The 25112-nt window shown below is 41.7% G+C and overlaps 1 protein-coding gene across 25 annotated transcripts in view; it reads left to right on the top strand.

Annotated features, from left to right (window-relative positions):
- The window catches only part of CAMK2D (calcium/calmodulin dependent protein kinase II delta), a 254852-nt gene that overhangs the window by 217599 nt on the left and 12141 nt on the right, over nt 1-25112 (top strand). For 11 of the 25 annotated variants that reach the window (XR_005598931.1, XR_005598932.1, XR_005598922.1 and 8 more), the window contains 4 exons: nt 5743-5818; nt 12126-12220; nt 16427-16655; nt 24196-24273. Coding sequence is in view for 13 of the 25 variants with exons in the window: in XM_039539733.1 (XP_039395667.1) it covers nt 5743-5818; nt 12126-12220; nt 16427-16655; nt 21840-21843 (404 nt within the window). In the remaining 12 variants the exon portion in view is untranslated. Of the gene's footprint in view, nt 1-5742; nt 5819-7476; nt 7523-10900; nt 10966-12125; nt 12221-12490; nt 12570-16426; nt 16660-21839; nt 23849-24195; nt 24274-25112 lie in introns of those variants that run through there. The other 14 variants (XM_039539744.1, XM_039539746.1, XM_039539745.1 and 11 more) reach the window with 6 other exon arrangements.

Genomic DNA, 25112 nt, shown 5'->3' with positions numbered 1-25112 from the left:
CTATAGTGTCAGTCTGTCCCCACACTAGGTGGGGGGGACAGACAGAAAGGCTAGCCACTATCTCAGGCTCCTTGTTACTGGACCTCACTAGCAGTCCTTAGTAGCCTCTCCTCCTGGGCAAACTTTCCCTTTCTCTATGGTAGGTCTCAACTATTTAAGCCATACCACTGATATATTATAAGATTGATCTTTACCAAAAATAAAAGCCTATTACATATGTTAGGCATTACACGATACAGTGAATATAATTTAAGCACTTTCAAGGTCAATAAACTTTATATAACCTCACAGCACCTTATGATCAACACACTACATAACACAAAAGAGCTGATCCATTCCAGTTCTCTGCATAAAAACATTCTTCTACTCCTTCAGCATATTGCACTAGGAGAGAATTTATAAAACTCTAACATGACTTAATAGACTCATAGACTTTAAGGTCAAAAGGGACCATTATGATTATCTAGTCTGACCTCCTGCACAACACAAGCCACAGAATCTCACCCACCCATTCCTGTAACAAACCCCTAACCTATGTCTGAGTTACTGAAGTCCTCAAATCATGGTTTAAAGACCTCAAGGTGCAGAGAATCCTCCTTTTGAAATCTTTACTGCACATTTTCCCCAAAATATGCAGATATAAAATCATCAGTGTGCAGCAAACAATGTATTTCCATTAGAAAACAAAACAAAAGAATGAAATTAAGTTTAAAGTTGGGTAGGGAGCATAAACTGAGTATGGTAAAAGAGTGATGAAGAATTATATGGCAGAGGGGGTTTGTTAGCTATCTTAATGCCTTACCTGTTCATTGGCAGGCTTTTTACTATTTGTTTTGTGAAGTGTATTTGAATGTAAAAAAAAAAATTGGAGGGTCATGGAGAGCACACGTTAGGTAGGCTCCACTGAAATGCAGCCGTAACTTTTTAATGAAATTTTATTTAGGAATTTCCCTGACTTTTAATGAGTGCCAAAAGTTAAAATTAGGTTGATTCATAAGGTCTGCAAAGGTAAAGCCATGTTCCGACCAATATCCACATCACCTAGTTCACTGCACTCTCACTGATAGCTCATCTAGTCTTCTATGCCACTTAATCTCCTTCTCCACGTCTGTCAAGTCTCCTGCCTTGTGAAGTGAAGCATAGTTCCATGACATGTTTCCTGTACCTCTCCCCAGTCTATATCCCTTCCAATCTCCTATTTTCCCCTGCTCCCCAAACTCTGCCTCTGCCCACCCTGGATTCTGGATATATTATAAACAATTTTAAACATTTATAGATAGATAGATAGATACGCCGAACCAGTTCTTGTATCTGTTATTCCCTTCTCTCCCCCGACCCCCCAAAAAAGGTAAGGTTTGTGATATTTCAAAAAATACTATTAACAGTCTGCTGTTTGTGTAGAATTCCATGAGCTGTGGAGATTTTGTATTGTGTTTCACTTTAATTACTAAACATTTCATGTTGCTTACATTTGTTCTGAGCTGTTGTTTTTTCATAATGTTCATTCCAGCTTTCAGATAAGTAAGGCATGAGAATCTGAGTTTTCTTCATACAGGAAGAAGCACTGCTGGAACAGATTTTGCTACTCTGAACTGTATTGCAGTTTTGTCTTAGGAACATTTGATTGAGAGCCAGTAGATGCTGCATTTCAATAAACTCACTGAATAGAAATAAATCTAACTTTTTTTTGTACATGTACAGTTATATGTGTGTAGCCCACATATATATTATAGCAACATAGTATAGAATTGTGAATTTCCTACAGTGAGTTTTATTTGCTGAAAAGTCTTTGCACAAGTGCGAAGAGCACTAGAGGGATTGATACTAGTACTGGAATACATAAAGCAGTTGTGCTGTTTGAGCCAACTATATTTCCGTAATCTCGTTTGCTAGCCTGTGGAGCTTGCTGGTTGGATATGCTTTGTGCTCAGAGGGCAGATCAGCTGATGCATAGTTTTACCAAATGTTCATACTAGAGCTGGACAGAGAAACTTCAACTGAATTATATTCCATCAGAATGTTCAATTCCATTGAAATCAAAATGTTTCACAAAATCATGTCAGTTTAAGCATAATTTCATTTTGGAAAGTTGGGGAGGGGCAAATGTTTTGACATTTTTGGAACAAATTGTTTCAGTTTTTCTCTTTTTTTTAAACATTTTGTGTTTCTTCACAGAGAATTTTCACATTTTCTGGTTTAATTCTGTAACAGGATGAGCCACCTCCCATGGTCAGTGGTGGATCTGTGGCAATCTGACTCAGTTTTCCCTTCTGCTCAGGGCTTCTTAAATCACTAACTCCACTAGAGGCTCTCTTGTGACCAATAATTACCCCTCCTTGGGGGCTGAGTTTATTACCAAACAATTCAAACTGTCTTCAAAGTCTCAAAAGTTCATCCCTGGCATCTTCTGCCAGTCCCCAGGTTCCTCCTCTGTCCAACCCACTTTTTATCAAGGAGCCACTCCATCCCTTCTAGCTAGAGTCCTTCTCTGCTTTTCACAGCAGGAAATCCCTGGTCTTCCTACCTGGAGTCCTTTCTTCCCTAGGAGAGAGTTCATCACTCTCCCAGTGCTGTCTATTCCCCTGCTTTGAGAGTTCAGCAGGCAATCCTGCCCCATTCTTCCCCTGCCCCCCAGGCCCTCTAGCTTCTAAGCCCAAATCTTCCCTCCTGCTAACTGCAGTCTCTGCCACAGCTTCATCTTCCTATTTCCTGTTCCTTCTCTGGCTCTTTATGGAAACCATCTATCCTCTATCAGGCCCCATTGTGATGCTGTTAATGAGGCACAGGTGGGACATATCAGTTCCACTTTAAAGGGCCGGTCCACCCTGTGACATGTTTCTCTAAAGAATGAAGCCAGTTTTCAAAATCTGAAAATCCTTTGTGAAATTGAGCTGCTGTCTTTTACACAGCTCTAGATTGTGCTATTGAAACCACAGACAGATGAGAATGAGTTAAGTATTGCCAAAGTGAATTATGCTAAGACATGCCATTGACAGTGCTCCACTGAAAAACCATCTCCTGCAGCCCCTTGGGATCACTTAGTAGTATATTATGATACAGAGTATATTCAGATGTTCACCACTTAATTTGCAATATACATGACCTTGTATCCAACTGTGGGCATGTTATGGTAAAACTGGGAAATCAAATGTGGTATTAATAAATTGTGAAACAAAGAATAATATCAACATACATAAAATTGTCACCAACCAACTGAATATAAATTATGATCTGTCCTTAGGGTTTAGTGTAAATTGAATCTGGAAAATAGCATATATATTTAGATCTTGGCCTTATTTACAGTGATCCAACAATTATATTCTATCCAACAATAGAAAATTATATTGTTTTCTATTGCCTAATTTAATAATTTGTAATGTCTTAATGTATTGTTAAATCTCTAGTTCAATTACTTTTACACTAGGTATGGCATACAAGATTTCTGATTTCAGGCATCATCTTCCTTCCCCTCTCATCTCACCATCTTATCCTCCCTCCTTGAATCCCTCTACTCACTCCCCTTTCTTCATCACATCAAGTTTAAACTTCTTGTCCTTCAGTTTCTAGACCCTTCCTCATTCTACTCCCCTTGTCTTTTATCTCATCACCCCACTATCCTCTTTGTTCTGCTGATGATGCCAGTCTTGGTGCCCCATTTTTCTGCTTCTCCCACAACTATCTCCACAGTTCCTTCTACATCATTCTGTATATGTGGAGCACCCTGCCAGTGCTGGTCAGCAAAGCCACTGTCCTCGCCTCATACAAATTCATCCACAATACCTGCAAGAAATCAGGCAACTGAAACCTCTCTTTATTTTTAAAAATCTTCCTTATCCCACCATGCTACCCACTAGCCCTGCTAGCAGAGTGACCATTTAGTCTTACTGGGACTTCCATAATTGCTAAAAGAAAATACACGTGTGCACGCGCGCGCACACACAACTTTTAAAATACTGGTCTTTTATAAGGCATTTTTATTATTTTAATATTTGTTTATGGTAGCACCAAAAGATCTGTTGTAACTCTTGCTTACAAACATAATAATAGGCATAGTCACTGTGCCACAGAGCTTACAACGGAAGGACTCATTGCTGCAGTTAGATCTGTGTTGAATCCATACAGATCCTACTGTAATCAATGCGACTTTGCAGAGGAAGATCTGGATATAGTATCAGGACCTAAATTTCTCTTAAATAGTGGTTTGGGCTTATTTCAGGAGCAGTTGCAGACAATACAAAATTACTCAAGATAATTAAGTCAAAGCTGGCTTTGAAGAGTTAAAAATGGCAATAAAATGGCAGATACAATTCAGTATTGAGAAATGCAAAGTAATGCACACTGAAAAATAATCCCAGCTAGGCATACAAAATAATGGGATCTAAATTAGCTGTTACCACTCAAGAAAAAGATCTTGGAGTCCCAACAGTTCTCTGAAAATATCAACTCAGTATGCAGTGGCAGTCAAAAAGCTAACAGGAACCATTAGGAAAGAGAGAGAGAGTAAAACAGAAAATATAATGCCACTATATAAGTCCATGGTATGCTCACATCTTGAATACTGTGTGTGTAGTTCTGGTTGCTCCCTCTCAAAAAAAGATGTATTAGAATTGAAAAAGTGCAGAAAATGGCAACAGAAATGATTAGGAGTATAGAATAGCTTCCTTACAAGGAGAGATTAAAAAGACTAGGACTGTTCAAGCTTCAAAAAGAGACGACTAAGGGGAGGATATGATGGAGGTCTATGAAATCATGAACGCTATGGAGCAAGTAAATAGGAAAGTTTATTTACCTCTTCACATAACACAAGAATTAGAGTTCAGCTGATGAAATTAATAGCAGGTTTCAAACAAACAAAAGTGCAGTGCAGTCAACCTGTGGAACACATTGCTATGAGATGTTGTGAAGGCCAAAAGTAAAACTGGTTTAAAAAAAGAATTAAGTATGTTCATGGAGGATAGGTTCATCAATGACTATTAACCAAGATGGTCAGGACACATCCCCATGCTCTGGGTGTCTGTAAACCTCCAACTGCCAGAAGCTGGGACTAATCAACAAGGGATGGCTGCTTCGAAATTGCCCTGTTCTGTTCATTCTGAAGCATCTGGCACTGGTCACTGTCAGAGACAGAATACTGGGCTAAATGGACGCTGGTATGGCTGTTCTTACATTCTTAATTTCTCATGGTTAAATCTCTGCAATTAAAGTCAGAGCGCCATTTAAGGTAGTGCTGGCACCCCGCCTTTTTGCATTTGGCCAAAACAAATGCTAAGTGGGGAAAAATTCATTGTAAACATAGATTTCTGAGATCAGGGTCGTACACTTACAAGCTCCAGATATAGGTGAATCATTACAATATTGCTCATAAAATGACAATTGGCTGCTTTTACACTTCTGTAGAAGTCAAGAGCTTGTTGTGTTTTTAAAGGCAGGTCCTTCAGTGAGAGAAAGTGGATCAGAATTGTGGCAGAAAATGTATCATTGATCTGTGACGTGCTTTATTTCCTTATGAATACAGGAATACACTAAGGCCAATATATTGTAAAGCGAGTAATTTAACACTTCTGGCTATGGTACTAGAAAAGAAAGTGGAATCATGGAATGAATGGCAGTCACACTGACCAGGGAAATATCTAAATGTCCTTGCCTTTGTTATTTAGTCTGACAGTCTTTTATGCTGTCACTTTCCACTTTTGTTCCCATCTCATGTTTTGTTGTATTTGTGTCTGTTTATCCTTTCTTTAGCTCGTAAGCAGGAGATTATCAAGGTTACTGAGCAGCTGATTGAAGCTATCAACAATGGGGACTTTGAAGCTTACACGTAAGTTGACTCATTTTGCAAGAGACAAGATGAGATAAATGTATAAAAATGTTGAGGAAACACAGAACCTGATTCACTGCTGTATTGCACAAGTCACATACTGGTATAACAGCAGATTTCAGTAGCGTTATATTAAGATAAACATGGAATAACACCATAGTGAATCAGACCCATTATTGCTACATAACATATGCAGTGATCTCTTTCATCAGGCAGAGAGGAGAGAATGTTCATGATTTAAAATCTAAGAATCAAGATCAAAATACACTGGAAAGCTGTTTTAAGAGAAACATTTCAGTATAAGCAGAGGTTCACTGTCACCAGAATTCTATCTGTTGCACTGTAATACATTAATGCCACTTGAGACTTATGGTTCATTTACATAGAGAGCTAGTACATAGCAAGCCTGGGTGTGAATTTGCAGCACACTCACCTGCCATGCACTAACTGGCCATGTAGACCCTGCTACCAAGCACTAAAAGTTATGTAATGCACTTTGACATACCCCTACCCTTTTCATTTCACATAGCAGCACATCAAAGTGCACTATGGAACTTCTATTTGTGGTCCATGTGGTCAGTTATTTTCTCTGTGTTTACAAGCATTTCCATTCTACAGTATTTCACTTAAAACTGTGTGTCACTGTGTAAGAGGAACTATTTTGTCTCCAGAATTGGTGGGGACAGATACTTTCCCCTGCAGTGTCACAAGACCACCCCAATCACTGCAACCCCCCAAAAGTTACAGCATAAGTTCCTTTCTCTCCACACTCCCTTAAAAACATTAAATAAAAAAGCAAGACCTCGAACACTTACTTTGGCCTTCTCCTGCCTCTCTCTGACTGCTTCCCATTGCGTGCTGCACCAGTCTTACTTTGCAAAAAGAACAGGAGTACTTGTGGCACCTTAGAGACTAACAAATTTATTTGAGCATAAGCTTTCGTGGGCCCACTTCATCGGATGCCCTACTTCGGAAATTTTGTTCAGGACCCAAAAAAATTCTGCTTCAAGAACTAATTCCATTTTTAAAATAACCTTATGGCCAGTTCTGTTGTTTCTTTACTCCAACCCATTAAATGTATTTGGAACAAAAACAAATTATATTTTGTTTAAAGTTAAAGGTGTAGAGCTAAAGACACTGTTTCAGCTCATGAAGAGCTAAAGGTTCTAGAATAGTTGAAATAGGGAAGTAATACTCCTATGAGACAGTGACAAATTACCAGTAATGTGCCTTTGCCTGGTATGAGCACTTTATAGCCTTTGACTGTTACAAAAACTGTTGTACAAAAATATCAAATGGAAGTTTGCTCAAAACTTTTCTGTTTTGCAGCATGGCAAAACTCAAGCCTTAGAAACATCTAACCAAAATTAAATTACCATTTAAACATTGGTAGAAACATTGGTTTTAGACTTAACGTATCATGGGGGAGATTTTCAAAGGCACAAATAACAGCTGAATATCTAAGTCCTGTGACTTCCAGTAGGATTTAGATGCCTAACGTCCATTTATGGCTTTGAACATTTATCTTCTGGCCAAACACCAAAAGAAAATTTTAGGTGAAATGCTGATCCTATAGAAGTCAATGGCAAAAATCCCACTGATTTCATTGGGACCAAGATTTCATCCTTCATGCCCATATGTGTTGTGTTTCATTCCAGCATGATGCAGTATATAATTTATGTTCCCTGATGGAATGACACATAGGAAAGCAAGACAGACAGAAATGGTAATGTCCATGTTTATCAATGGATCACAGAATTTCACATACATCATATTTCTGCTTCACAGGCTGATTTGTATGAGGTCATATGCCTTTGAGGTCAAGCATGCTCTGCAGTAGGGCAAACTGGATGGAGGATAAGGAACCTTTGTTCTGGGTTATCATGAAACAAATAGAATGCCACCTCATTTAAATCTCAGAGTTGGAAGGCTGTTTTATTGTTTGTGTTAATTGTCAAAACAGTGGACATTACAATGGCAAATAGTATTCTTGTGGGAAAAGTCTCCAATTAGAAATTTTTCATCATTCCTGGGAAACAAGATCCATGGAAATAATGGCTTTATGAACCCAGCTCTACTTGCCATAAGAGAGGAAAATCTGGAAAGGAAAAAAAAGCATGGTAGGAATGGGTGGCTCTTCTTTGAGTAGTGTCCCCATGGGTGCTCTACTTCAGGTGCATGTGCACCCTATGCACCTTTGATCAGAGATTTTCATTAGCAGTGTCCATTCAGCCCACACATGCACTGCTGATATCCTCATGCCCTGCACCGAGTATGGGCAAACCGCCCTCAGTTCCTTCTCAGTCGCCTCGGCTTGAGACTGAGTTTAGCATCTTTGCATTATGCGTGCCTCAACTGTTTGCCAATTTTGTTCTTCTTAGTTTAGTTAGTTAGGTTGTTAGCCAATAGCTAAATACTACTATTATTGAAAGATTGTTTTATTTCCTCTGGGGAAATCCTCCTTGTGAGGGGCATTCCCAGTTCATCAGAGTTTAAACGTTGCCTCACATGTAGAGAGGCTGTATCACTCAGCGATGGACACTGTAACTGTTTCCTCCCTGGAAGAGTCGCACAATCCACAGAAGTGTAACTTCGGTCAGCCCTCAAATCCAGTGCTTGGAAGAACTAGGAAATCAAGATGCAACTGTTAATGATGGTTTGATCTCTTCACTCCCCTTTGGAACCAGGTCAGGAGAACCTCATTGTACATCAGTTCCTCGGGGTCTCTTGTGCCCCTTCAACCTCAGCACAACACTCTTCTAGAAAGGGAAAGCCTGAATCCTCCTCTGAATATCCTAAGAGGAGCTCTAATTCTCCTCTTTAAGGAACCCACCTGAAAGAGACCTCACTTTTTGGTAAACGGCCTCAGAGACTTGATCCTCAGAGCTTGGTATTGTTGAGGTGAAGGGCTTCTCCAGAATCAATGAAGCAGGAAAGTTCCACAGCTCTAAGAGTAAACATAGCACTGAGGAGTCTCCGGAGTCATCTAGCAGAGATGGTCAGAGCAAACACAGATTGGTACTGTCGGACTTAAACCCTCTCTTGGTACTTTTATCAGGCTCTTCTGTACTGTGTAAGACTAAGCCTCCATCTACATCAACAATGTCTGTGAAGCGCTCAAAACCATCGGTACCATTCTGTAGGGAGAAGCATACAACTCCAGTGGTGCCATAACTCCACTCAGTGCTGTAACCACACTCGATACCACAAGACTTTACGTACCAGAAGGACTTACCGGTGACTGCTAACCTGAGTCTCCACTGCTGGCAGGTACTGGGCGTTTCTTGTTGTCAAGAACCTCTTGGTTTCTAGACCCTTTAACATCCCTTTCTTTTCAGTCGCTGCTCCCCATTAAAGTAAGAAGATGGAGACCTCTCTTCAGTATCTTCAATCTCTGTTCAGGGTTCTCCTACATACCCATATATGAACTATCTTTCTCTAAGAGACGAGGAAAATGCCTGGAAACTCATCATTCCTGGTGGGAGCAACCCTGGATGCCATCCCCTCCCTCTTCTGGTCCTCAATGCCTAAATTAGAATCCCTGAGCAGTTTATCACTGACAGGTCTCCAGGGCCCTGACCCTATTCCCTCAGGATGATAGGGAGACTCAAGATTCTCCTCCCCAGCAGCAGGAGAAAATGTTCGAGGCTCAAGAGACGTAAGTGAACAAAGAAGCAACCCCCTACAACTACCATCTCTTCTTTTTCACCAGATGGAGGCAGTAATCACTCCTCCTCCATCTATGGCTATGGCAGCCTCAAGACCTCATTAAATAGGTGTCAGACTCCCTTACATATACCTCTTCAGGAGATCAGAGCTGTTGTATATTCTTCACTCTGCAACACCATCCAGAGTTGCCCTTCCTATCAACGAGGCTGTGCTGGGACCTGCAAAAATCAGTTGAGAAACCTGCTACAGTAACACCCATGTGAAAAAGAGTCACTAAAAAGTATTATGTTCACATTAACGACTGTGTGTTCCTATTTTCTCACGTTCCACCTGACTCTCTAGTGGTTGATGTGGTGAATGACTGGGGCAAACAACAACAGTATAAGTCTACCCCAGGGTCGTCCTTACCCATACACAAAGTATGCAGCTGCGTAGGGAACCAGGAAATTTCCTGGTGCCCTGTGCAGCTGTGTGCTGCTCCAGCCCCTGCTCCGGCTCTTCCCCAGGGCCCCCGCCCGGCTCCGCTCCCACCTTTCACTGCCCCAGCCCTGCCTCTTCCTGCCCCTGCTCCGCCCCACCTTGCCTCTTCCCCGCCCCCACTCCCCTGAGGACTCCAGAAGCTGTCAGGCCTGCACTCAGCAGTAAGTTGAGCGACCCAGCCCCAGCCTGCTCCACTTCCCTGGCTCCCAGCCACGCCGCTGGTGAGTGCGGGAGGGGGGGGCAGTGCCCCCCTCCCCCCAGTCTGGGAGCCAGGGGAGCAGAGCAGGCTGGGGCCAGGTCACTCTGCTTTCCACAGGAAGTGGCCAGCCCTCCCACCCCCAGCGGTGGCCTGGGGCCAGTCCCCCCTCCAACCCTCCCGCAGAGGCCTGGGGCCAGCCCCCCCCCGTTCCTCCTCCGGACGTCTGGGGCCCAACACAGCCCCCCTTCTTGCAACAGCGTTAGCCACATACAATGCTGATCTGCCTTCCCCGGGAACTCCCTGAGGGAGGGAGCCATTGGGGTGTGACAGTGCCACTGTAGCCAGTTGCCTGGGACAGCCCGAGCAGTGGCCAGTGCAGCTGGCCCTGGGTCGCTCCAGCAGTGGCCAGTGTGGCTAGCCGTGGGGTGCCTGAGCATTTGGCCTTGGGGCCCGTTGATCAGGCGGCTTGAAGTCAGCTGCACCTGCCACTGCAGAAGTCAGGGAATCCATGACTTTCATGACCTCTGTGAAAGAATCTCAGCCTTACCTAGGGGTGCTCCACTACCCGTCCTCCTTCCCCTCTGCTTCAGAGTTTCCTTCTGAGACTCAGCAGTGGAGAAGGAACTGAGGGAAGTTTGCCCACGCAGCCTGATATAACCTCAGTGCAGGGCACAAGTTATTAACAGTGCATGCAAGGGCCAACAGACACTGCTAATGAAAATCTCCCATGAAAGGTGCACACCGAAGTGGAGCACCCATAGGGACACACATCTTGGAAGAACTACAGCTACTGCATACAGTGAGTAATCTCTCTTTCTAATCTGGACCTTAATATTCTAGTTGATAGACCGCATTTCTTCAAGCTTTCTTTTCCACATGGCTATGTATAGCACTCATTTTACCATTCCTGCCCCTCTGACTTCTGAAGTCTTTCCTCAGACATCCTCCTATGTAGTCTCTCCTTTACTGTTCAGCTTTCTGCTCCATATTGCCTCTGGTATAAAGATCCTCCAATTTTCCCTCAGCGCCATCATAATCATCACTTAGAGCAGGGATTCTTAAGACAAATTTTTCTGAAAATACTTAATTAGGTTTAGGAAAACCAAATAAATATGCACATACACATGTCCAAATCATTGTAATTTATTTATTGCTAGCTAGTAAGTCTGTTGTGAAAAGTGATATTTACAAACATACAAGTCTCACTTTTCACAGCAGACTTACTCAGCCCTGGCAAGCCTGGGAACAAATTAAGCCCTGGAGGGAGGGTCAAGGGAGGCAGTGGGGATCAAGGGAGATGGGGGTGGGGAGCTGGGGAAGGCAGTGGGGGGCTGGAGCCTGAAGCCCTGCTGTCAGAGCCCAAAGCCTGCCACTGGAGGATGGGATCCAGGGACGGAGCCCGAAGCCTGCCACTGGCGCCTGAGGCCTGCTGCCACGCAGCCAGAGCCCAGGACTGGAACCCAAAGCCCAGTGTCCAGAGCCTGCCACCCCACCACCCCAGGGCTGAAGCCCAAAGCCTGAGCCCCACTGCCCCAGGGAAAGTGGGGAACTCGATGGCTGCCTGTTCCTACAGCATTGTGCCCCAGGTGACTCCAGAGGGAGGCAGGGCCCAATCCCTGCTGGTGGCCACAGTACCAGCAGCAAGGGGGTGCATCCAGGAGCAACAGGGAGGAGGAGAGAGAGCTACTTTTCCCACCCCCTCACTCCCCCTCCATCACAGCCCAGGAGGCTGTGGCCGCAAGAAAAGCCCCTGGTGGCTGCATGAGGCCACGGTGGCCACATTTGAGAAACGCTGACTTAGTCTGAATTCCCTCTTGCTGTGAATTGTATGTATTAGGGATAGAAAATTGCAATTTGGGGATTCCTTTGGTTTCAGAGTTATCAAGAAGAAAGCAGTCCTGTGCTGTATCTGAAACTAACTATACATTTGTCATCACTGTTCAATTTTCTCTTCCACAGAAAGATCTGTGATCCAGGCCTTACATCTTTTGAACCTGAAGCTTTGGGGAATCTGGTGGAAGGGATGGACTTTCACAGGTTCTACTTTGAAAATGGTGTGTTTTCCTATTTGATCACATTTAAAATATTTCCAGGTGTGCTTCTCAAATCCAGCTGTTTTTTGTAGCTGCTTATGATGTTTTTGAAATTTCATTTTGAATTATGCAGTATAAAATACTTTAAACTTGCTTAGAAACCATGGGGAACTTTTGATTGTGGAGGGAATTGTCAAGTTCATGTAATATCTTTTTGAGGAGAGGGGTATGGAGGGACAGCTAAAAGGTAAATAGGGTTGGAAGGCAAGTGATTCCCACTCTGTTTTTCAGAGCTAGAGGGGCTGAATACCACAGCACTGGGCACATTTGAAAAGTCTGCAGTGATGGACAAACTGATCACCATTAAAAAGTCAGCATTTCCTAACAGTTGATCATTATTCTTTCTTACTGTAAGTCTAAGGAAAAACTATAGTCACTGTGCTGATTCACACTAGCTGAAGCACTGGCCTCATGACTCTCTTAATGGTGATCACAGCACGTCAGTTGGTGGATTTAATACAACCATGTCAGCTGCAGAAAATAAAAGCTACACTGCTTACTTGTTCGTACCATGGACGATCAGGTACTATAGATGACATAGTTTCAGAACAGATTTGAAACTCAAAGGGAGGCTGATCGTGGTATAAATTAACTAATGAAATTGATTTTCTCATCCAGCAATTTCTGAATGAGAAATGTCAGGGCACAAGACTCGCCCCAGGGACTCCTAAATTCTAATCTCAAATCTGAGATGGACTCCCATTCTGTCTTGTGAACACATCATTGAATTTCAGTGCCTCAGTTTCCCCATCTGTACAGATATTAATGAAGTGGTTGTGGTGGTGGTTGTTTATTTAGTATCAGAGGGGTAGCCGTGTTAGTCTGGATCTGTAAAAGCAGCAAAGAATCCTGTGGCACCTTATAGACTAACAGACGTTTTGCAGCATGAATATTTGCAGATGAACTGAAGCTCAGCGGTTTCTCTTTGAAGTCTGGTCCTGAAGTTTTTTTGCTGCAGCAAAGAATCCTGAAGATCTGCTATTGTGTGGCCAGGGAGGTTGAAGTGTTCTCCTACAGGTTTTTGTATATTGCCATTCCTAATATCTGATTTGCCATTCCTAATATCTGATTTGTGTCCATTTATCCTTTTCTCTACGGAAAAGGATAAATGGACACAATAGCAGATCTTAAGGTGGCCATCCTGCAGCAAAAAAACTTGAGGACCAGACTTCAAAGAGAAACTGCTGAGCCTCAGTTCATCTGCAAATTTGACACCATCAGCTCAGGATTAAACAAAGACTGTGAATGGCTTGCCAACTACAGAACCAGTTTCTCCTCCCTTGGTTTTCACACCTCAACTGCTAGAACAGGGCCTCATCCTCCCTGATTGAACTAACCTCGTTATCTCTAGCTTGCTTCTTGCTTGCATATATATACCTGCCCCTGGATATTTCCACTACTTGCATCCGACGAAGTGGGTATTCACCCACGAAAGCTCATGCTGCAAAACATCTGTTAGTCTATAAGGTGCCACAGGATTCTTTGCTGCGTTTATTTAGTAAAATGTCCTGGGTAAGGATTCAGATTACTTAAAAACATAGAATATTAGGGTTGGAAGAGACTTCAGGATGTCATCTAGCTCAAAGCAGGACCAACCCCAACTAAATCATCCCAGCCAGGGCTTTGTCAAGCCAGGCCTTAAAAACCTCTAAAGATAGAGATTCCACTTCCTCCCTAGGTAACCCATTCCTGTGGGTTACTGTCTAACGTACTTTGAAATGAGAACTGCAAGCATTTAGCGTGTTCTCCTTAGTGCTAAGGTCTATAGGCCCTTTACAATGGGTACTTCAGCCTGCTTGCAGCTTGGGGGCAGAACCAGACCCGTCAGTCACTGGTGACAGGGGAATGTCCTGCCCTCTGAAGTTGCCTCCAGTTTCCTCCCTCCACTCCCCTGTGGCTGATAGCTCAGCTAGACACGCCCTGTTCCAGGGCTTTTGGGAAGGAAATTCCAAACTTGATTTCAAGTTTGTAGACTAACAGTGCAGCTCAATAGTGTGTCCATCAAATTCCCAGCTGTGTCCCAGGGCTGTGTTTGATTCTGGGAGTGACTGTCCTCTCAGCTTCACTCACTTTCACAGGTGTTTGGAGCCCCTAGGGCCCGCACAGGTTTCAGGCAGAGAGCTAGGCCGAGAAAAGTGAGAGACAAAAGGAAGGGTTTGTGTCTCCTGCTTTCTCCTTATCGAGGGTCTAGTTGGGGAGCTTGGCCAGCTCTGTGGGCAGAGAGCAGTTTTCCTCACAGCCCAGGCTGGGTGGGGTGAACTCAGCCTCCTCCACCCAGCTAGAAAGGAAACAGGCAGGATGGGAAAAGAACGGACTCTGGAGTACCTCTCTCCTATCTCCATAACAGTAGTCAAGCCAGAAGAACAGCATGCCAGAAGCACATAGGATCCTGTGGTTGGATCCACTCACAACAGACTGGTATTTGTGCAGAGATGGGAGTTGGCCCAGGTTGTGATATTGGGGGGGAAAGTGGAATTTCAGGATTTGCTTGTTTTTCATACCACTGCGTCACAACCTACCCCTTCTGTGAACAGACACTAGTCTGGTGCATGTGGATCCAACCACAGAATCCCATGTACTTCTAAACCCCAGGTCATGGGTAATGGTCACTGTTCCTAATTCTGGGTCTCTCAGGCACACTACCCAGTGCAGACCCTGTGTCTGACACTCTTCTTGGGCAGTGAGACTCTGGAGTCGAGCTGCCTTAGACCCTAGAACCAGTGTCCCCCGCCTAACCCCCCCAGTGCTTAGTCACATTCTCCCAGAGTCCACCTGGCTGTGGGAGCTCTGGTTTCTTGATTAACTCCTTCAGGGGCAATGTGGAAGGAAGACAAACTTAGCAAAGGGATTTGTTAACCACAGGCATTTTGCTCTTAAACAGCACAAGAGTTTCAGATCTTTGGAAAATAACAAACAGTTCTGAATGTGCTCCCTTTAAGTCTGATCTCCCCACTTCTTTGAGTCTGAAGTCAGTGTGCACAGGCTAGGGAGCCCTTCCTGCTTTGTCTTTCCTCCTGCCCTTTCCTTCTGGCATGCAGCAAGAGACTAACCCTTTGCTCAGAGTAGCAGCTAGCTTTTAATAACAGCCTTTGTTTCTCTTGGTGCATGTCTCTTTCCACTGAGGAAATTCCATGTTCCACCCCCTACTCTCCCCACATCAACTTCCTTGTAGAGAGACCTTCAAAGACCATGGCCTTACCAGTAGAAGACCCATTGTTCCATAGAAAAAGGTTATTCAACATTGATGGCTCTCGATTGCTTTGTCTCTACTTCTCAGACATAGTCTTTCTACTAGGAGTCAAGTCCTTATTGCAAAATGGATGCTCTAATCCACAAAGGCTGCTACAGAGCAAAGTAGAGCCCTGAAACAAAACTGGGTCACAAAACAACATGGAGTTCACAATATGACACACACAGATCCCAAATCACAGAAAGTAATTCTGTTTTTAAATGTCTTTTTACTACATTTTCTAAAGTACAGAGAAGTATAACCACATAAATAACGCATTTGGTAACAGCTTTCACTCTGCACTAGAACCATCAAACAATACATATAAAACAAATCAAGATCACTTTGGATAATAATCGTGTTGAAATCTGGCCAAAGACTTTGATGAGATCATTTCAACAAAGGTAGCGCATAAGAAATAAGAAATGCCAACTAAAAAAAATAAAAGAAGGAAATTTATAGCTGGGAGGAATCAGAGATAGGAATAATGCAAATATATTACTGTGAGCAGAGTTCAGGTGCTAACTAATGAGATTCATCCCGTGACCTCACTTCTAAAAGTGAACAAAGGAAAGGGAACAACATAATTACACATCCTTCTTTTATGTCTTTATTATGGCAAGACATCTTGAAACTGATCAGGGTTGAAAAGCAGACAATTATTGTAACTTATTTGGCAGATTAGTATAGACCACAGTTATTTTGGAATGATTTTCTGATAGAAGAGAGGAGAACATGCTTCCTTTCTGTAGTGCCACTCCCTTCCCACTGCTGCAACTTTTTGTGCTAGTTTTGCTTGCTTATCAGTAAAACAGTGGTTAATATTTAGCATCTGCCAATCTTGATATATTTACATACCATTTTCAGTACTGAGAGACATGGCTAACTCTGTTGGTTACTTGGGGAAAAACTGATTTTGTGTGTGTTTCCCCCCATAGCTTTGTCCAAGGGTAATAAGCCAATCCACACCATTATCCTCAATCCCCATGTCCATCTTGTGGGCGATGATGCTGCCTGCATTGCATACATACGGCTGACGCAGTACATGGACGGAAGTGGAATGCCAAAAACTATGCAGTCCGAGGAGACCCGGGTCTGGCACCGCCGTGATGGCAAATGGCAGAATGTTCATTTTCACTGTTCAGGGTCACCAACAGTACCAATCAAGTAAGAAATCTATCCAAACAGTATTAACTACGGGGTAAGGATGTCCTGTGTTATGTAGGAGGTCAGACTAGATGATCTAAACGTCCTTTCTGGCCTTAAACTCTAAAACTTTCACTCTCTTGAAAGTAGCATTGCAGTATAACTTCTGCACTGTCAATTCTGAAAAGTCTGTTTAATAATTCAGTATGCTGCATACAGTATTAGTGCAAATATTTGTAATAATTTTTATTATTTGTTTACAATCATGCCCATTTAAGCTTAGGACTTCACTGTACTGGGTGTTGTACGTACACATAGTAAGGACACGTACAAGTACATACACATAGACAGTGTCTGCTCTGAAGAGTTCAAATTGTTTTAATTTTAGGCCTCCTCTTCACAAAGGAAGTTTGCCCCAGTGTAACTCAGCTGATGTGGTTACACTACCACTAACATAGACGCGCTGCCTCAATACAAAGTCGGGCTTACACTAGTGCAGGTTACTTTAGTAAATCCCTGGATTGAGCGTCACAAGTGTCAGCAGCACTTTCTACCTGTGCAGCATGTCTACATGCAGGGGTTTACAATGGTGTAATCACATTGCTGTAATTACTTTGGTGGAAGCTTCTTTAATGTAGACAGGCCCTGAAACAAGACACAAAAGGGCCATAACAAATACAATCCAAGGGGACTGGCAGGAAGTAAAGAGAGAGAAATGATAGGAAACATATAATTATTTAGATCCGGCTGGAAAATTTCAACAAAAACAAAAAGTTGATGAAAAATGAAAATGTTAACAATTTTCCTGTTTTCCAGCTAGCCCTAGTGCTTACACATACTAGCCATGTACATAGCTAGATGATTTAGAATCAGATTATTTACTTTATAAATTATAAGATACAAATAAGTATCATAAATTCTTCTCTTCCCCCCTTTACACTTTCCCATTGAGTGAGCTGGTCAGTTCTCACTGCTTCAGTTACTATGTCTGTGTGGTTGATGTTCAAATCTCTCCCTCTATTTGTGGTCTATCCCACTGTGTTCAGGCATCTCTAAGTATCTTCTGATATTGCATCCTTGGAATCATAGCAGCTTAGGGTATGGCTACACTTGCAGCGCTGGGAGTTAAACCTGTCTTCGTACAGCTGAGTAGGGAAAGCGCTGCAGTCTGTCCACACTGACAGCTACCAACGCACTGTCGTGGCCCCATTTGCAGCGGCATTGGGAGCGGTGCATTATGGGCAGCTATCCCAGCGTTCAAGTGGCTGCAACGTGCTTTTCAAAAGGGGGGGTGGGGTGGAGTGTGACAGGGAGTGTGGGGGGGGAGAGAGTGGATTTTTGGAGTGCTGACAGTGTGTCAGCACCCTGCCTTGCAAGTTCCAACCCCCCTCCCTCCTCCACCCCTCTCTCACTCACTGAAAGCAAACAGCAGCTGTTTGTTTTTTTTCTCACAGACCAGATAAGCAGCCACTCCCCCGCACCGCCTCTCTCTTCAAGCAAACATTAGCTGTGGGCATTCCAAAGGGAGCCCCCCACCTGCCTCTACTCGTTCACAGCAAACAGTAGCTGTGTTTGTTTTTTTAATAAGCAGCTCCCAGAGCCCGGAGTTCACAACAAAACAAAGAGAGGCATGACAACAAAACAAGGAGAGGAATCTTCACTTAAAAGGATTATGGGGAGTTTCCGGAGGTCAATCACTGCGTGATAAGGTTACTCCCCGTTTACACTGGAGCACCAGCGTCTCAGCTACTCCGCAGCAGCTGTTATTCCTCTTGGGGAGGTGGAGTACCTGCAGTGCTGTAGCCACGGAGATACAGCACTGTATGTGCCTTGCCAGTGTGAACGGGGAGTGAGTTACAGCGCTGTGGGCGGCTTTATTGCGCTGTAACTCTCAAGTGTAGCGAAGGCCTTAGACTCAGCATGCAAAATACTGAATTCCTCAGGCTGGATTCTCAGTTGTGTAAATCATGTTTGTCCATTGATCCCATAGCTACATCAGGTTGTACCAGCTGAGGTTCTGGCCCCTCGTCTTTCCTCTCAACCCTCTGCTTTTCCCCCACTCATTAATGTAATTTACACCACTGCTCTCCCCATGATTCAGGCTTGCAAACTGCAGCCCTGTCTACATTAAGAAAATTCCTATTGGTGCAACAGCATCAGTGTGTCAACTCCTAATGTAGACATGCTATACCATTGCAGCTTACTTTGGTATGTTCCCAAATTAAGCTGCACTGTAGCAGCACATCTACATTTGAAGATTGCACATCAATGTACTTACACCAGTGTGAATTTCCTTGATGGAGGCAGTGTCTGAGATTGCAGACTTGGATGACAAGGCCTCAGTGTTACTTTAGACTCCTCTTTCTACCTCCAGGATGTCGCTAAATCCTTTGGCTCTTCCTCTACCACATCTCAAAAATCCATCCTTTCCATCCTCACAGCTAAAAAGTGCTTGTATGCATTTCCTTTGGTGATCTCCTACCTTGACTGCAACAATCTCCTCCCATAGCCTCCCTGTTTTCCACACTGCCCCGGCTAGTCTATCCAAAATTGCTCTTGTAATAATCCATTTTGTCTGCTCCTTTCACAACTTTGATTCACTCAGTTGTCTTCCTATCATCTCTGGTATCACGTTCAAGCCTCTTGTCCTCACTCTCAAGGCTCTGCCTCAGTCCATTTATGTCTACAGCTCTGCTCTTATTTCTTTATTTTTTTATTCTTTCTAATTTTCCTTTCCCACGTAACTTCACTATTATGTTTCTCCCACTTATGCCTTTGTTCTATTCTTTATACCTAGCATTCTCACCTTGCCTTTTGCATCAACTACCTTCCCTCCTTACAACATGCTTCTTCCACATAGCCTTGCAATGTCAATCTGTCAACCAATGAAATATAGTGATAGAACAAAGTGGTGTTAAACTTTAAAAGGAATGAAATGCTGTTTTTAGAAAAACCCATCGCCTGGCCTTATAATCTATTAATCTATGCTTGTACCATAGGGTTTATTTTAAAATGTAAACCCATTGGTGGCAGGCACATTGTCTTTCTCTGTTTTGCACAGCTCCAAACACACTGCCAGTGCTTAACAAAGTATATTTAGTGTAACAGAAAAGGAGAGATTTTGGTGGTTATAAGACACAGGTTTTACATTGGAGGGACATGTGGAATAGGTCTGCCCCATCTCATGTTGGGGGCCAAAAGCATAAATGACAAAGTCCTGAAAGGATTAGTATCTCAGAATCAATATTTCATCCTGCTACTCACTGAAAAACATGGGTTCCTACCAGGATGACAGGAACTAGATTATGGAAAATGTTAGTCCTTTCCATTTTAACTTTTCTGCTTGCACGTATTTTGCTAAGTACTTAGAGAGAACCGAGTAGTTTCATACATACACACATTCATAGAAGTAAGGCCAGAAGGAAGATTAATGACCATTTAGTTTAATGACCATCTACCACCTGCATAACTAGAATTTTGCCTAGTAATTCCTGCAAACTGTAGATTCTACAGCTTTGGGAGTAAATGATCGATGTGGGGTATAGTATTTTAATGAGGCTCACCATTTTTAACTTATGCAACATGAGTAACACATAGAAGTCACTTTCTACAAACCTTCCTGGTTATCTTTTATAAGGTCTTGGAATTTACCATCAATTCTGACAGAGAATATAGCAATGCAAACGTATCTCCATTCTAGAGCCTCACAAAAGTGGAATTCCACAGAACCATATCCTTATTATTTCTTTTTTTCTTGGATTTAGAATACTTGCACTCCATCAGATATAGATCTATCATTATAAGAATATTTATTAATGTTATATTTTCCATTCATTAATACACTTTGTAATACATAGTAAATCTTACTCACACTGGCTGAAGAAAAAGATTTCAAATACAATAAAATTACAAAAGTAATCATAGCTATTGTCTTCCACCTTTGCGGGAATATGTTTCAAGGGATTGTGTCAAATCAGCTTGGGCAAGCGCAGTGGCTGATTTGTCAAGACTGCAGTGATGAATGCATCCAGAACTCTGCTCCTATGCTGCTGTATACACACAGAGATGTTTCTCTTCGACATGAATTCATTTGGCTCATAAAATGGCCACAAACTTAGATTATTTTTTAACTGAGTCAAGAAAATTACTGAAAAGCTTTGGTTTCCATCTGTTCCACTGCTTGTATCTACAGAAGTGGTACGTTTGATGAGAGATTATCTCTGTTAACTTTCTCTGTGTTCAGTATTCTTATGATTTAGTTCTTTTAGCTTATTTTTGCAAAACTACTGAACAGATGTGCGCACACACACAGAAGAGTAGTCTCCTGGTCTCAGCATGGAATTAGCAGCCATAGGACTACTGGGTCTGAAACTGATTCCAAAGGCCAAATTCAGACATGATGTAATACTTCACTAGATTCCCTTGTACCCATTTATCAGTGTATAAGGGAATCTAAGTTGTTTTAAATTACATACTGAGGAGCCAAAAGAAGGCTTAAGTAAGGATTTTGTTTTGTGATTGTATAGCACCTAGCACAATGGGACCGTGGTGCATGACTAGGGCTCCTAGGCACTAGGGTAATACAAATAATTAATAATGATATTGATAATAATATTGAGTGGCCTACTCTAAATATTCTTACACATTCCTGTTAGTTTCTTTTCCTCTTACCCACCTCTTCTGGCCCTTCTGCATGAAAATGATATCAGCTCACACTCCCTGACATTCACAACTTACTGGGCCAAATTCAAAGGTGGTATGTAAAGTGGGGATGTAAATGATATATTGTTTAGTTGTATGTGAATCTGTTAGTCATTATAAGTTTTTGTAATATGCACACTGACAGTACCATAAAGTGGTGTAAAATATACCAATTTAGATGCCCTTTGGACTGACTACAGCTCAGTTCTGAACTTAGGCAAGTCAGTAAAGCTTTCTGCCTGAGTTTCCCATTCTCTAAAGTAAGGATACTTTTAACCAACCTCCTGGCATGTAGTGAAGGTTAATTGGTGTTTATAAAGTGATTTGAAGAGTGAAAGAACAATGTAAGTTCTTACTTATTTGTTTGATTTTCAAAGCAGTATCCTGCAAGGTTGTAGATTGGGGAAGACTTTATAGTACTTTTCCAGCACTTGTAGTGTGCTGCATAAAGTGGTGATATTGCTAAGTCAATAACAGCAATATTGGGGTTTTTCCTCCTTCTAGCTAAAATTCTACGACGCCACTCTTGCATTCTCCGTACTCAAAGCACCTGATTGGTTACCATGTGGGCCATCCTGTTCTTCTCTTCATGCATGTTTCTGAGTGCATGAAGCTGACAGTTCTACATGTAATGCATTTGATGCATCATTTTGTTGTATATTTTATCTGTACATTTTGTTTACACTTCAGTAAATTGGAAATGACAAAACAAAAAAAAATCAGTGTACAGTAGTAGATACACAATCCACTTGTCATTTTTCTCTATTAATGCTAAGTTTTAACAAATAACTTTAAAATTACTATGTTTATAAAAAAGAGAAAAAGTACATGTTCTCATTTTGTTTTTGTTTTTTTTTAAACAACTGTTTTTGGCTTATTTGTTTCCAAAACCACTGGGTTTTGCTTTGGGTCATAGTAGAAATCGATGAGATTTCCACTTAGAGCTTTGCTAATGCTTCAGAATAGTTTTGTTGGAACACAAAGATGGATAAAATCACTGATGAATCACTGATGAATGTGAAAGCAAATATATGTTGGATTGGTACCAGCTGAAGCTATTTTAGTTATTAAACTGGAAAAATTGTATCATTTGCTGGCTTGAATACTTTAGAATTAAATTCTACTGTTCTGGCCAGTGAGTAACATTTTTTGTCTTTCTATTTTGATTCTTTACCTTTACTTTTTTATGCTAGCTGAAAATTTATATTGAGTGATGGAAGAGCAAAATTAAAATTTGTGATGATTAAAGTGAAAGGATAAAACAAAATAGATTTTTATCACTTTCAGGGTGTACAGTAAATTTATTAAGGAAGCTTTAGAGGATTATTTTATTTTGTTTATGCTCTAGTCCAGATATGTGGTTAGTTTAACCTAGAAATATTAGGCCTTACAAGCTTAGTATAAAGAGTTTGTTTACTTTCCATTGTAGCAGCTACTACTCTGAAAAACTATCATGAATATACCAATTTTCTAATAATACTGTAACACTTTACAATGGTGTTTTGCCCCCAATTTTCTCTTGGCTTATTAAAATCCTTGCACGGTGCGTAATATTAGGGACAACTAGTATTGCAGCATTACTTACTATTTTTTTTCTGTTGCTGCATACACCTGTACAGTAAGCAGGGAATGCTCTCGGTGTCAATTTAAAACATATACTTTGTGACCTGGACTGTTTTTGCTTCTGTTTTATAGCTGTGAATGTATATTCCTGCAAACATTTAGATTTAGTCTCCCTCCTTTCTCCCCACCCATTTTTAATAGAAAAATAGAGGGGCTGTCTGTTCCCTTTTTGTTGTTGTTGTTGTTATTCATTGTTTTATTATCAGTGGGGCTAACTGTTTTCTGCAGCTCTGTATAGTGCATGATATCTCAATCAGTGTTCTTTTTAGCAATTACAATTTACAGCTCTCAGCAACCTGAAATTTTTAAAATGGGAAGACTTCCTAATTTGTATAATTTTACTTTCTGTGTTGACTATAAATCAAAAGCGTTCCTTTACACTTTGATGTTGTTATTAGTGGATGTACAATAGATGGATTTAAGCTTCTCTGATAATATTACATGATTTTTAAAAATGTATATTTAAAATAAGCATTTACAGTAAATGTGTTGAGCCATATTAACCTGCCAATGGGATCTGTGAAAAACAAAAAAGTAATGGCCTAATTTTTTTCTCATTAATTTCTTTACTTTTTTTGTGAAGCAGCTACAAGTAGTATAAATGTATTTAAATTTAACAAAATTAGGTGTAGGGTGGGGTTTGGTTTTTTTTACACTTTTAACATAGCATGTGGTGTTGACGTATTACTGTAGATCAAGTTTGTCTTCCACACCAAGACGTGAGGAAATTGTGACTCGTTCTCTCCACCACAATCGAATTATACACTTGTCTTCTGTCATTTTGGAACACTGCAGTTTACCATGGGACACAGTGTACATATTTCTTGCCATAATGGTAAATGACTGACAGATATATTTAAGGATTAATAAATTTGTGATTTCTGCTGATACTGTGTTTGTGGTTTTATTTCACAATAAGTCGTGTTGTGCAAAGCATGGGGAAAAAAGCACAATGTAATATAAAATATCTATATGTTTTTCCAAACTATTAGTTGAAAGGAGCACCTAAAGTATTTGATAGGCCAATAACAGAGTTCTCCTTCAGTTTGTAAGCAGTGGCTTTCCTGATTCTGTCTTTAATTTAGTTTCGATTTCAAAAATTCTCTCTCCTAAGGCCCTAGTATTATTCCCTTTAGTATACACCATGATGATGAATTTTGCATATATCTTATATTTTATAGGAAAGCATTTAGAAATGTTTTAGAGTTTTAAATTTTTTGTTGGTATTATTTTTCGGATCCTACAGCCTGTAAAAACAGGATGCTGTATTGATTACCATGAGTCTAACACTGCAGATCTTGACAGGAGAGAAAAGGTATACATAGACTCATAGACTTTAAGGTCAAAAGGGGACCATCATGATTATCTAGTCTGACCTCCTGCATATTGCAGGCCACAAAACCTCACCAACCCACTCCTGCTATAAGCTCCTAACCTCTGGCTGAGTTACTGAAGTCCTCAAATCATGGCTTAAAGACTTCAAGTTACAGAGAATCCACCATTGACACTAGTGTAAACCTGCAAGTGACCCGTGCCCTATGCTACAGAGGGAGGCGAAAAAAACCCAGATTCTCTTCCAATCTGACCCGGCGGAAACTTCCTTCCCAACCCCAAATATGGCGATCAGTTAGACCCTGAGCATGTGGGCAAGACTCGCCAGCCAGACATCTGAGAGAGAATTCTCTGTAGTAATGTACAGCCCTCCCCATCTAGTGTCCCATCACCAGCCATTAGAGATATTTGCTGCTAGCAGTCATAGATTGGCTACATGCCATTGTAGGCAGTCTCATCACACCATACCATCCATAAACTTCTCAAGCTCAGTCTTGAAGCCAGTTCGGTTTTTTGCCTGCCCTACTCCCCTTGGAAGGCTATTGAAGTTTAAAAACCTAAACGTTACTGTAAAAGCTTACACACATAATCTTATGCTTTTAAGATCTGTCATCTCACTATGAGCCAGGACTAGAAAGAGTGCTTCATATCATTGGAAAAATGGGGGAACTTCTAGGCTTCATGGCTCGTGAAATACAGAGCCTTATGCACCACTGTGGTGGTGTAGTTTTATGCCAAGAGTAATATAGTGGTGAATCAGGCCCATAGTACCCAGTGTTAAATTGCCAGTGGTCTGGGATTGTTTACTGCTTGTCCAAGGCC

This window comes from Mauremys reevesii, linkage group 5 (genome assembly GCF_016161935.1).
Source record: "Mauremys reevesii isolate NIE-2019 linkage group 5, ASM1616193v1, whole genome shotgun sequence".
Lineage (NCBI taxonomy): Eukaryota > Metazoa > Chordata > Testudines > Geoemydidae > Mauremys > Mauremys reevesii.
Note: the sequence above shows the minus strand (reverse complement) of the source record. Positions and strands in the feature narration are given on the sequence as shown.